General features: G+C 49.3%; 1 protein-coding gene across 2 annotated transcripts in view; it reads right to left on the bottom strand.

Moving 5' to 3' along the window:
• SMAD3 (SMAD family member 3) overlaps window positions 1–13,249 on the bottom strand; it is a 129,252-nt gene extending 116,003 nt beyond the window's left edge. Inside the window, exon 1 of one of the 2 annotated variants that reach the window (XM_055436105.2) lies at window positions 12,494–13,249. Coding sequence is in view for 1 of the 2 variants with exons in the window: in XM_055436106.2 (XP_055292081.1) it covers window positions 12,494–12,699 (206 nt within the window). In the remaining variant the exon portion in view is untranslated. The remainder of the gene's footprint in view (window positions 1–12,493) is intronic. The other variant, XM_055436106.2, reaches the window with a different exon arrangement.
• Between the last annotated feature and the right edge of the window lie 389 nt (window positions 13,250–13,638).

Here is a 13,638-nt window from a genome sequence, read left to right as displayed (position 1 = left end):
AACTCCATCTCTGTGAGGAAGGGTTTTTAATAATACTATAGAGTTGCGCTTCATAAAGAATAAGTGGGGACTTTCCTGGTGGTCCAGTGGCTAAGACTCCACGTTCCTAACGCAGGGGGCCTGGGTTTGATCCCTGGTCAGGGAACTAGATCCCACACGCCACAACTAAGACCTGGTGCAGCCAAATCAATTAATCAATAAATATTTTTAAAAAAAGAAAGAAAGAATGAGTGACACTGCATAATACTTTATAGTCTCCAAAGATCTTTTAATACATATGCTATGCTATGCTAAGTTGCTTTGGTTGTGTCCGACTCTTTATGACCCCATGGACTGTAGCCCTCCAGGCTCCTCCACCCACAGGATTCTCCTGGCAAGAACACTGGAGTGGGTTGCCATTTCCTTCTCCAGGGGATCTTCCCCACCCAGGGATCAAACCCAGGTCTCTTACGTCTCCTGCACTGGCTGGAGGGTTCTTTACCGCTAGCACCATTCATTAATACGTAGCTCATCTAAATAAACAACAACCATCCTATCAAGGGAGGCATCATTTTTCTCATTTTACTGATGAGGAAAGGGAGGCTTAAAAAAATTCAGGTGACTGGTCTACAGTCACCAAAGCAGGAAAGGGGAAGGCAGGGATTTGAACCTGGGTCTCCTGAATGCAAGCCCAGAAAGCTCCACCGCAGTAGGCTGCCACTTCAGCAGCAGGTCTCTATCAGGGTTCTCAAAAATGGTCCATGAACTAAGAACCTGTCCATGGACACAAAACTTTCAACTTCTAAAACTTATAAACTTCAATAAACAGCAACAACAACAACAAAAAGCTGATTCTAAACAGATGAGGTAAACTGTATGCATGGTTACCAAGATTTCTGCTTGCTCCTGGGATGAAATATACCAACTTACCCCATTTTACTTTCTTACTAAGAAATGTAATCTGTTTTTAATACACGAGAGCATCTGATGAGTCTGCAGGAGAGAACTTAGGCATTTTTACTGATTGCAGTGTGGTCTGGAATTGGAAAGCCCAACCTAGACGATCGTCAATGAAGAAATTTAAAACACTGACCAGAGACATTCCACACAAAGACACCACGCCAGGCACAGGGAAAACCCAAGGAGAGGCTGGGATCTGACGTCGAGGGCCGTTGCTTGGGGAGAACAGGCCTCTGCATGGAGCCCAGCGACACTCTGCTTAATTTCCCAAGGAATCCATGTCAAGAGGCTGGCATGACTCACTGGCTAATTACCTGAACACTTGGGCTCCCAGAGCCCTCCTGGCTGTACAACCCGTCTTCTCTCCTGACGGCGAACAAAACATTATTTTCACCCTGGTCCAGACATAGCCTAAAGCTGTCCACATGGTGGTGTAAGGGATTATGACTCTGACCTGGATAACTCAGGCAGAAAACTTGCTCTTACCAGCCACGGGCTGGGGGAGGCGAGGAAACGCGAATAGAACGGTGGCTTCAGCCATGCCACTCCCATACTTTAAAATCTCCTGGGTGCTTTACAGAGCAAGGTCCAAACGCCAAGCTTGGCCAAATGAAACCCTTGGCAACCTCCTTCTCAGACTCCTCTCTGGCCACGCCCTCTTCCACGTTCTGGCCACCCCGCCCCAGACGCCAGGCCCTTCCACCCTCTGTCTGGCCAGTGCTGCACTCAGCCTTCCCTTCACTCCCACACTGCTATCCACACTTCAAAGTCTCGCTGGAGCATCATCTCTTCTGTGAAGCCTTCTGAGTCCCTCAGAAACAAGCTGCTCTTTCTCTGGGATCCCCAACACTGTGTTAGTCAACCTAGAAGTGTCTTTCCCATGAGTCCACTGTAGCTGCAGTCACTGTCCCTTTTAGCCTCAGCACAGTTCAGAGACAGGACTTTATCTCTGCATCTCCATCTCTCCTGAGGCCCAGCACAAAGTCAGTGCCAATCAATGAAGCCAACAACCAACTGCACTAGCAGCACTCCTGCTTTTGGATAGGCAGCTGCCATCACCTTTCCCTGACCTGCACTTAATTCACTGTGATCTGAGTTCAAGGTGAGGGAAGTCAATCCTTCCTATAGAAACACCCACAATCTCCCATATAATGGTGCCACCTGAGCGGGACCTCAGTTGTGGCTATATAACAGAGAAAAAGCATTAGTCATTCAGTCATGTCTGATTCTTTGCAAACCCATGGACTATGGTTCCTCTGTTCATGGGATTCTCCAGGCAAGAATACTGGAGTGGGCTGCCATTCCTTTCTCCAGGGGATCTTCCCAACCCAGAGACTGAACCTGGGTCTCCCACATTGCAGGCAGATTCTTTACCATTTGAGCCACCAGGGAAGCCCACTGAGAGGATGGCCATAAAAACAGGACTGCCTCCACCATCAAATGGTCTGAGAGCAGGAGGAACTATGGAGCTGCACATATAATATGTCAATATATAAAAGAGAGAAATTAAGGTAACAGACCGATAAATAGAATATGTCCTATCATATTGACAAGGACCTTAACACAATCTGGGAGGCCAGGTTTGAATGGAGAGTTCTCTTGGGCTTCACAATGGAACTGGTGAGAGAATCCCAGGAGAACCGACTCTGAATCCCAGCCCATCCCTGGCACCACCCCACACTTGGAGGGGCTTTCTGTACACTCACGCAGACGCCCCAAGTCTGAATTTCATCCAATTTCTCCATCTCCCGGCCTGACCCACAACATCGGCCCAGGGTCCATGGGAGCACACATGGTCCAAGGTTGACAATCTCCCTTCCTTAGGCAGACGGACCTGGGGAAGAGCCCACCTGGACCTGGAAGCAGGATCAAGATCACGGGGGCAGGGAACGGAAGTGTCGAGACGCAGTGTACCATCTGGAAGAAGGAAGTGCAGGCTCTACACGGGCCATCCCTGGGCCCACAGCTCTACCCCGTGGAAAGAACCACATCCAGAAGGATGTCCAAAGGATGGTCCACTAAGTATGAGCCCCCTGACACACCTAGAGGCAGCCAAAAGTACCACCATCCATGTCTGGGTCATTTTGGAGCCATGAGCTTCCGGCACCGAACATTCTCACCTGACAACCAAGCAACTGGTGAGGGGGTGCCTGGAGCCAGAACTGCCTTCCAACCAGGCCTCAAAACACACCGCCAAGAGGAAACATCATGCACTTCCACACACGGATGGGCAGGCTATCGGTGACAAGCCTGTGAGTCACGGCGTTTCTTCTTCAGGATCTTACACCCACCCCCACCCCAGGAGCACTGATTCATCAAAGTTTGTTTTCAATACTATTATTTTTAGTCAGCCAAACAGTTTTTAAAATGATGATGGAGGACAGGAGGGGGGAGGGGAGAACCACCTAAGAATATGAATTGTTTCTCTTTGAATAGCCTGCGGAGTCCTGCATCAACAAGCAGTGTGACTGTGGCCTCTTGCTGCACATATGCTAGAGGCAGATTCTTTTTACTCTATCAACAGGGGTTCTCCAAACAGTGAGCCCTGAGAACAAGTGGAGCGGGCAGGATCCCTTACTGGAATCTACCAACACTATCAGTCAACGCCCCCCACCCCACTGCCCTTGAAAGGGGAAAGTGAATGTTTACTAAGCACCTACTTCATGCTGTGAGCCACAAATACCAGCCAAGTGCTTGCTCTCTCTTCTATCATTTGTGTTGATTTACAGGAGGCAGGCAGGCCCATGCCCATTACACAGATGAGGAAAGTGGAGCTTAATCAATGGAAGCAGATGTCCCCAAGGCTGCCACATGGTCAGTAACTGGCCAACTCAAACCCAGGTTTGTCAGACCCAGGTTTGTCAGAGCCCTTTGTTAATCCTTGATGACTCTGGTCTTTCAGCATACTCACGCCCTGAACCCCGCTCCCCAGGCAATATTTTAAGAATCTTTGGGTAGAGGTAAAAGGGTATACACAACATCTAAAGGGAGAGCAAAACAAGGTCACTCACCCTGCCCTTCCAGGCACACAGAGAAACAAGACTCACCTTAAGTCTGAATTAACGAGGGTGTGAGAAAATTTACAATGGGGAACATTTGAAGCAAAAGGAAAAATCCAACTTCCATCACCAGCGCCTGCTTTCAGCCACTTGTAACTATTCAAAAAGTCCTTTCTGGATCCATTACTCCACATTTGGGCTTAGCCCAGAGGTGATTTTTTAAGGAAAAAATGCCTTTTGGCATTTTTGAGCTGTGACAGCGTAAAAACAGACCTTTAAAAAACACACACCCAAAAAGCATTACTATTTTCAAAAGCCCAGTCTCAAAGAAAAAGAAAAAAAAAAGGAGGTGACACCCCAGAGCTACAACTAGACCTGGAGGTCTGTGATGCAAGCATTAGCGGGGAAAGCCAACAGATTGATAATGGCATAGATTTCAAAGGCAAACCTTGACCCAAGGTTTCTTAAACAACACCCCAGTCCTAAACTCCCAACAAAGCTGTCAGGAGAAAAACTTGCCAGATGTAAGCAGGGAGAGCCAGTGTGATACAGAAAAAGTACTATTATTTCAGGGGAAACTCACTTTTCATTTCCGAGCTGGGGTTTCAACTTGTAACCTCCATGCCCCCGCCACAAGAGGCTCATGCTTATGCAATCAAGTATAGCCTTTCTTTATATAGATGCGTGAAAATAAAGAAAGCAAGCTTCCAGGGTAAACTCTGACATATGAGCAAACATTTTCCACAGGTATCCTCTATAATGCCTACCTCTCACATTTAACCATTTTTAGGCAATTGTGGTCATTAGTTTAAGTAAACTTCCTGCCCTGAGGATAGCCAAAAATAGCAACAAAAGAAGAAAAATTGCTCACTGCATCTCAACACATTCAGCCTTCATGGTGTTATCCTTGTATTCAGTTATTTTTATATTCCTTTGTAGTTAAATTTCACTGATTTAGACTCACAAGGCAAAGGAGAGGCAGGGAGGACAGAGGAGGAAAACAAGTAAAATTAAAAGCTGAATTGTAGTTTTCTTACTTTCAACTAGGGAAATTCATTGGCACCAGACTAACAGGGACTTAGGACGTTAATAATTAAGAAAGCTCTGTGGTTTAGTGATTAAGCGGCTGCAATGCAAAGGGATGCTCCTAAGATGCTTGCACGGAAAACACTTTAGAGTTAGAAAGAACCTCTGATAGAGCTCATGTAGCCCATTTCCCAGTTGAGAACATCTGAGACCCAGAGATGGTCAGTGACTTGGCCCAGGTGACACAGCTAATTAGAAACAGGTAAAATCTAGAACCTACCCAGTTCTGTTGACTCCTGCCTCCAAAATGACTCCCAGAAGTTTGTTCATGACTAATTTTTCTTGACAGCATTTATGGGGAGAAAAGGCCTGCTAAACAAACCAGCCTAGTCCAGAATTAGACAAACTTCTTAATTAATAGGCTTCTACTGTGTTTTCATTTTAAGCCGAGTCTCTCTGTCAAAACACCCTGCAGCAGTGTGCCACGGTGGCAGGCTGCTGTTTACAGCAGAGGCCTCAGACAATCACAACGGATAGTGTGACTTGTGCTCTAGATTTGTTATTTCTAAAACTGTTAATTAAGTCAAAACAAAGAGTAACGTTACACTCTCTCTCTCTCATCAGGACTCAATACACTGCAGGGCTTGGGGAATTTGGTTCTCTGGCATTAAGAAAACAGTATTTACAAGCTAAGCAGAGTGAACACACACATGATTCTTACAACTCCAAAGGACCAGTGTTCAGCAGCCAGTGGACCAGAGGCTACAATAGGGCAGAATAAGGCGTCTGCCTCGTTCACTGGTGTGTTCCTGCTACCGGGAACAGGTTTTGGCCGAAGAATTGATGCTTTTGAACCGTGGTGTTGGAGAAGACTCTTGAGAGTCCCTTGGACTGCAAGGAGATCCAACCAGTTCATTCTAAAGGAGATCAATCCTGGGTGTTCATTGGAGGGACTGATGCTAAAGCTGAAGCTCCAATACTTTGGCCACCTCATGCGAAGAGTTGACTCACTGGAAAAGACTCTAATGCTGGGAAAGATTGGGGGCAGGAGGAGAAGGGGACGACAGAGAGTGAGATGGCTGGATGGCGTCACCGACTCGATGGACATGAGTTTGAGTGAACTCCGGGAGTTGGTGATGGACAGGGAGGCCTGGTGTGCTGTGATCCATGTGGTCGCAAAGAGTCGAACACGACTGAGCGAATGAACTGAACTGAACTGAGGTGCACTAAAGGAAACACACACATGAACTGGACAAGTTCTCTTGGATCTTTGTTTTAAAATCTGGAATACGATAAAATTAGAAACCAAACTTCTGCGAGGTAGGTTTACTATGGCAACTTCCAACCGTTTCCAGAAACCATGGCACCTGAAGATTGAAGGCTCCCTGGCCCAGGAACCTGTCAATGGTCAAAAGATGATGCCCAGCCCTCCTGGGGAAGAACTAGTCCCATCCACCACTGCAGGGGACATTCGTGTCTGCAAAAGGCTGGTAAACCCCCCAAGCCCTGAATCGGCAGCCTTTCTGGGCAGACTGTAAAACCAGATGTAGATCTGGGAAGGGGCAGGGTGAATTCTTTTTTTTAAATAGGTCAATACATCAAAGGAGACAAGGACAAAAGTTAATTAGAACTATTCATGAGCTTTGTTGATTGAAAAAGCGGCATTCCACTTTCAAGAACTTAACTCCACTTACAAGAGGCTTGGGGAGGGGTCAGTAAGGTGGGAAAACAGATGAGGGAATAAAGTCAGACTTCAAGTCTTAAAGCAAGCGCTGCTTGCAACGTGGATAGACTGAGAGGTTACCAGACTAACTGAAGTAAGCCAGAGAAAGACAAATGCCATGATATCACTTATGCATGCGATCTAAAAACACGATACAAACGAACTTACACAGAAAACAAAAATAGACCCACAGACTTAGACAACAACCTGTGCCTACCAAAGGGGGAAGGGGAGGGAGTGATAAATGAGGAATTTGGGATTAACAGATACACATTACAACATAGAAAATAGATAAGCAGCAAAGACCTCCTGGACTGCACATGGAACTATATGCAATATTTTGTAATAAACTATAAGGGGAAAGAGTCTGAAAAAGGATAGACATATATAAAACCGAATCACTTTGCTATACACTTGAAACTAACATAACACTGTAAATCAACTATACTTCAATAAATAAAGCAGGCACTTCTTGGTCCTATTTATTTCCTAGAAGAGCTCATACAGAGACACTGCTGCATTGTGCAAACAATGGCATTTAGAAATCTCCCAATAAGTTATAAGTGAAAATTAATGGTCGTTCAGTCCATTAAATTGTGTTAATTTTATTTCCATTAGAATAACATAGCAATTACAAATTTACATTATTGAACCAATATTTATTTTTCAAAAACTCATTTTAATTGGATTCCTGATGTGATAAGCTCAAGCCAGTCTCTCTATGCCATCAACTGCTTGCATTTCTCATCAGAAGGAAACGACTACTGTATTCATTGGCTTTTTCCATTATTAGAATTGTCATTTAAACCTTTACATCCTTGCAAAGACTTTTAAAAATACATTATTAAAAGCTCTTATGTCTCTGTAGAAATTCAGGTTTACAGGATTTATGTTTTGGCAAGTGTTAACCAGAGAAATGAAAAGTTACGGCACACCAAAACTCAAAAATTCTGAGCATCCACCATCACCTCCAAGTTGCCCACTTCTTATCGACACGGTCTGTTCTATTCTGAGCTAATACATCTTAAGTCACCTTTTCCACCAAGGAAACTTGAATTTCAGGTTTGCCATACTAACTCCTTTTTTATTTCAAAGTGAGAACACTTTACAGTGGCATAAAATACTGAACACAAGTCATTTAGTCTTCTAGTGCAGACTAGGAGGTAACATATTCATAGCAGCACTCCATTTAGGATCAAGAGGAAGATAAAGACATTTTCAGTCCTGTAGGCAACAAACACCATGAACCCACAAGTTCCCATGATCGTACTGCCGTCCAGAAACTTCCTCCTTTGGATAGTAACTCCTGTCCTCTTGGTTTTCCACCTTGCATTGATCCCTCCCCGCTCCCCGCACCTCTTCCCAGAGAAGTAATGGTGTGCCCTCACATCCCTGGGCATCTTGTACATCCTTTGGCTGCAGCTCATGGCCTATATTTTGGGCAAGTCTGTCTCCCACTCTAGACAGGGGGGCCCTTGAGAACAGGTGCCCTGCCCTGCTCATCATAGTAGGTATTTCATAAATAACTGAATAATTTAGTAATGAATGAATGATACACAGAGACATCTAAATATAAAACACATCTGTCAAACTTTCCGGTTTACAAAACACTTTCACAGGCTTTACCTCATCCTGATTTTACAGGTGCCGACAAGAAGGCTCTGAGACATCAAGTGAACTGCTAAATCCATCCAGGTATTAAAACAACAAGATACAGGACCTGAATTCTGTGCTTTTTTCCTGGGGAAAACAGATGGCTATCCTTACTTTGTTATTTAACATAGCGACCTCTAAATATTTAAAAAACATATCATAATCCCCCTCACTCCCCAAAAATATCACTCCATACTAGAGCTCATATTTCTCCTGATGGCTGGGAATAATAAAGAAATAGACACAAATAATGTCCTGTTGATGTTTTCCTTACTCAAGTGTAAGTTTGTCACAGGCAGGGACCATCTCAAGTTTATCTCCACATCCTCCCCCACTTCCCGGAACACTGACTCAGACATGGGAGGGGCCAATACCTATGAACGAATCCACAAAATCCCATCCTGTAACATCTGATTAGGAACTGTGAGCAAGGGGCTATCTGCAATACGTACTGAGCCCAATCATTCAATTCCTGGGTGCAAGGAGCAAGTTCGAAGGTTCCAAATGGCTCCTAAGTTTGGAGGTCAAGTGGCTCCTAGGCTCAGCCATAGCTCTAAGCCAGCCCCACAGTCCACTACCCAGTGTCCTACAGACACCTTCTCTTTCCTGCCTTTGTGCAGAACTCCTCTAATCGAGGTTAACAAGAGAAAGAAGACGATGGGTGCTTGCAAGTGAGTTGGGTTCCAATGGGCCACACAAGAATGGTGCTCTGAGCTGCAACTGAGAGAAAAGAGGGCAGAAGATGCTGAAATGCAGAGGGTGTTAAAGCTACCACTCTTGCACCCCTGGCCTGTCCCCAGAAGCCTGAGAAAGAAATGTTACGGTGAGACGAGCCTGGCAAAGTCCAGGCAGATAGCAGGAGGAGGCCACACCAAAAGAACAGATGCACAGAAAGGTATGTGTCAGACCTTATGCTTGGTTCGATTCCCCCACTTTCCTCTGGACTTGGTGCTTTGACACAAGAAAGCCTGAATTTCCTTCCAAGCAAACAAGGTCTTAAGCTTGGTTCGGCCCTCAAGTGGGCCACAGCATGGGTCCCATTGGTAGCAATACAAATTATCAGTGTCCATCAGAAGAGTCATTTTTAAGTGTGCCTGGCTCCTTCTTCCTGATAGAACATAAGCACACCTTCTCTGCCTCTTGTTGGCAAATGCTATTACTCCATTCTTATGAACTGGCCAGGAAGATACCTGCAACTGGACTCAGGTACTCAAGAAGGATAGTAGATGACAGGGAGGATGCTATTACACAACTCGTGGAAGTTCTGACCATCCTGCCAGACCTCAGAGAATCCTGATAGCCCCTCTACTGGTGTATCTAAATCAGGCTCTTACCACTGCTTTGGCACCAGTCGCTTTGACATTCTTGAAACCAGTAAGCCTGTATCACTCCAGCTCTCTTGATCACTGAGACAAGTTAGAGCTGCAGTAACAGAAGAAAGCGTGCAGTCTGCGGGGCTCCAGTACACAGCTCTAATTGTTAAAGAGCGCTGCTGCTGCTCATGATCTTATATTAGCCAAAACAAGCTGGAGAAAATCTCCTTAGACTAAGAGTTCCTTACACTGTGAAGTCCAGATCTTGTAGGGTACTTTTAAGCACCCAGGGGCCCACCGCACACCCACAGTGGGATAACTAGGTGAAATGTTTCCCTTTGTCAGTTTTCCAAAGACCTCGTTATAAAAAGCTGTGAGGAGACAGCAGACAATTTGACAAGCAACCCCACAATCTATGGGACTCAGAGACACACCAATATCACCCGTGTGAGGCCAGCTAGCCACCTCCCCAAGACGTGGCCTTTAGTTTTCTGCCCACAAGCAAAACAGCAGCCGCTGTTGCCAAGGGAGACAAGGTGACCCAGAGGCGTGGGCACAAAATCCAAGGATGGAAATCCACTTTGTCTGGATCCACCCAAGTAACGGGATTTCCCTAACTGAAAAAGATGGAAAAAAATCTGCCTCAGCATTAGGTCCTTGCCAGGCAGGTAGAAGATGGCTTAGTCCTCACAGAGCCATGGGAAGGCTGAGTTAACTTGAACTCTCAGGAACCTCCAAAGTGTCCATATGCCCCAGGCTGCGGAAAACTCTGGAAGAGGAAAAGGCAAGCCATGGCTATGCTTTCCCAGAGGGCAAACTCCTACCAAGGCAAGAAGGAGCCAGGCCTCTCCTCCAGGCTGTCACCAGCCCAAAGAATGCTGGCAACCTTACTACCAAAGATCCCAGGGCCCACCCCTGTAGCTAATACCATCAGCAAAGAATGTGTTCAGACCCTTCAAAGTGAAGAAGAGCCGGGGCAAGCAGAAGGGGCGCATTTGGTCAGAATGGCAAGTTTTGCTATGCCAAGCCTTTCCACCTCTCTCCTCCAGAGTTTTCTCAACTTTGAAAATGGGATCAGTCTTAGGCCTAATTAATTGCCTTATCTATTTTCCAGGAGTTTCTTTTTCTTGATCTCCTAAAAGCATATGAAAGTCCTTCGTAAACTGTGAAACAATTCATGCAGCTGTTCATTCTATACTGGATACTGATTTTTTTTTCTGTCTCAAAACATAAAAAAGCACTTGTCCTCAGCGCCCTCAGGCAGGTAAGAAGGCAGGCTCTCCCAGGGAGGGAGAAGTACGATATTCATTTGCCCTACTCCCTACCCCTCACCCAAAGTAATAAAGAAGGAAGAACTGGAGCTGAGACTAGGATCTAGGGCTCCTGACCATCCATCACACCACCGCCTCTGCAGTTAGTTCTGGCTCCCCATCACACACCAGAACACACTTCCCAGACAGAACACCACCTTCCTTCCCGCTTTATTGACTGGATCCACCCAGTTTTGAATAAAAAAAAAAAATTATTATTTTTCAAGTCAGCACTCCCACCATATGTGGCATTTATTTCCAGAGGAGGCCGGCTCTGGGTTTCCGTGGACAGATGTTGCTTTGTGCCTGCCTGACACGGCTGGCGGCCGGCGTACAGCTGCCCCGAGCAGGTGGCCAAGGACGGAGTCCACTTCTGGCCCCGCATCAAGAGGGGCAATTCATGTGGAGCTCTGGCCCCGGGGACCCTCTGCTCATTCCTCCACATCCAGGTACCCCTACTCACCCACACAGTCACACAAACTCTCCCTCAGTACACAATTAAGACGTTCAAAGGGGGCTAAGCGGGAGACGCAGAAAGCTACCTCCCTCTCCACACATCCCAAATTCCAACCAGGCGCAGCTAAGCTAAGAGAAGGCCATGGGGAGTGGAGAGAAGTCACTGACCCCTTCTATCAGCCATCTGTGAGCTCCTGCCAGACCTAGCTAGCGCGAAGTGGAGGATAAAGGAGGTCCAGACAGATGGCAAAGCGCTTTGGGAAGGAGGGCTCCGTAGGAATGCGAGGGCCGATGCGAGGCCCACTTTGGGGTGCGTTTTGTTATCTCCTCGGCTCCAAACCCCCCTCCTTTCGGCACCCACCCGCAATCTCAGACTGAAAGAAGGGCAAAAAACAGTCGGGGGAGGCGGGGGGAGAGGACCCCACTCTCCGCCACTTCTCTCTCTCATTTGAAAGTCAGAGCACCGCACTGCAACTAAAGTGCGTGTGTGCGGAGGGGGCGGGAGACTGGCACGACCGAGTCTAAAAATACTCGATAAAAATGCTAATCCCGAAGGCAAAGAGAACGGAGAAGGAATCTGTCAATCACGAGGCTCCCGCTCCTCACCCACAGCCCCAGCTGTACCGACTGCATTCCTGTCGAGAAGGAAAGAAGTGGGGGGACAGGAATGAAAAGAAAGGGAGAGACAGCACCACCTCCACGAGCGCGGGCCGCGGGGGCGGGAGGCGGCGGCGGAGGAGGGGCTCGGGCCCGCGGAGCCGAACAAAGCGGGCCTCAAGTTCTATCCCGCAGCTCCCCGGGGTGGGGGGGGCGATCCTGCGGCACCCCCTTGCCCGGAGGTGAAAAGCCAACGCGAGGTCTGGGAGAGCGAGTGCCGCGTGGAAGTCCCGGGCTCTGAATCTTTGCAATTCTAGAAAAGGTTTTGTTTGGGGTCCCCCCTCACCCGCTTCCTGCCTGCGTTCCCAGCCCTCGCATACACACACACACACACTCCCTCCTGCTCCAATCCCACCAGGCCGGCCCCGCCACGCTCTGGGGCTGGGCGGCCCGCCCCAAGGTCCCTCCAGCCCCCACCTGGGGATGGTGATGCACTTGGTGTTGACGTTCTGCGTGGTGATGGCTTTCTCCAGCTCGTCCAGCTGCCCCGTCTTCTTGAGCTTCTTGACCAAACTCTTGACTGCCTTCTCGCACCACTTCTCCTCCTGCCCGTTCTGCTCGCCCTTTTTCCAGCCCAGCAGGCGCTTCACGATCGGGGGAGTGAAAGGCAGGATGGACGACATGGTTGGGGAGGGCGCGCGAGCTGCGAGGAGCGCCCCCGGCGGGGCTGGGCGCGGCGGGACGCCGGGGGCGCAGCGGGGAGCTCAGCCCGGGCCGGCCGCGGCCGCCCAAACTTCGCTTCAACTCTCGGCGAACTTGCTGGTTCTCCGGGCCCGGCCGCGGCGCTGCAGCCGGCGGGGCTCGGCGCGCGGCCCTGCGCCCCGGGCGTCTCCCACGGCGGGGAGAAGGACGGCGGGGCGGCGGGCAGGCAGTAGCGAAGCGGGATCGGGAAGGCCCGGGACGCGGGGCGGAGGCGGCGGCCGCGGGGACCGGAGTGGCAGAAGAAAGTTTGGGTTTCCGCACGGGGTGGCTGTTTGGGTGCCGCCTCCAGGAAGGAAAGTCCAACCCCCAGTCAAACTTTGCTCTCCTCGCTCGCTTTGATGCGCAGATCCCTCCGCCTCGGCAGCCTCGCCTCCCCGCTGCCCTCCTCCTTCCCGGCTCGCTCGCTAGCTGGGCCGGCCCGGGGCGTGCGCCGCGCTCCTGCTCCCGCCCGCTCCCAGTCTGTGTTTCATGCAAATCCGCGTGCAGCCTCCTTTCCAAGCGCTGTCACCGCCCCCTTGCCGCTGGGGCTCCCCGCCTCCCCCCCCGCGCCTTGCCGCCTCCTCCTGCGGGCGCCTAGCCGGCTCCCCCCCACCGCCTCCGGGAGGGCTCCTGGCCTTCCCCCGGCCCGGCGCGGAGCACGCCCACGTGGGCGACCTGGGACAGCGGCCGCCAGGGCTGGAGCGCGCAGGACCCCGCGCGGCCCCGACCTGAAGTCCAGCGGGCGCCGGGAGGAAGTCGTGGGAAAGGAGCGGCGAGAGGGGCCCCTGGCGGGAGGGCCGGGCTCGGGTCGTGGCGTCCGCTCTCGGAACCCACACTCAGGAAACTCAGCTGGAGTGGCGGGCCCCTGGGTTAGACTCGCA

This window comes from Moschus berezovskii, chromosome 9 (genome assembly GCF_049115385.1).
Source record: "Moschus berezovskii isolate FMDL1 chromosome 9, NW_MosBer_1.0, whole genome shotgun sequence".
Taxonomy (NCBI): Eukaryota; Metazoa; Chordata; class Mammalia; order Artiodactyla; family Moschidae; genus Moschus; species Moschus berezovskii.
This window is presented reverse-complemented; position numbering and strand designations above follow the sequence as displayed.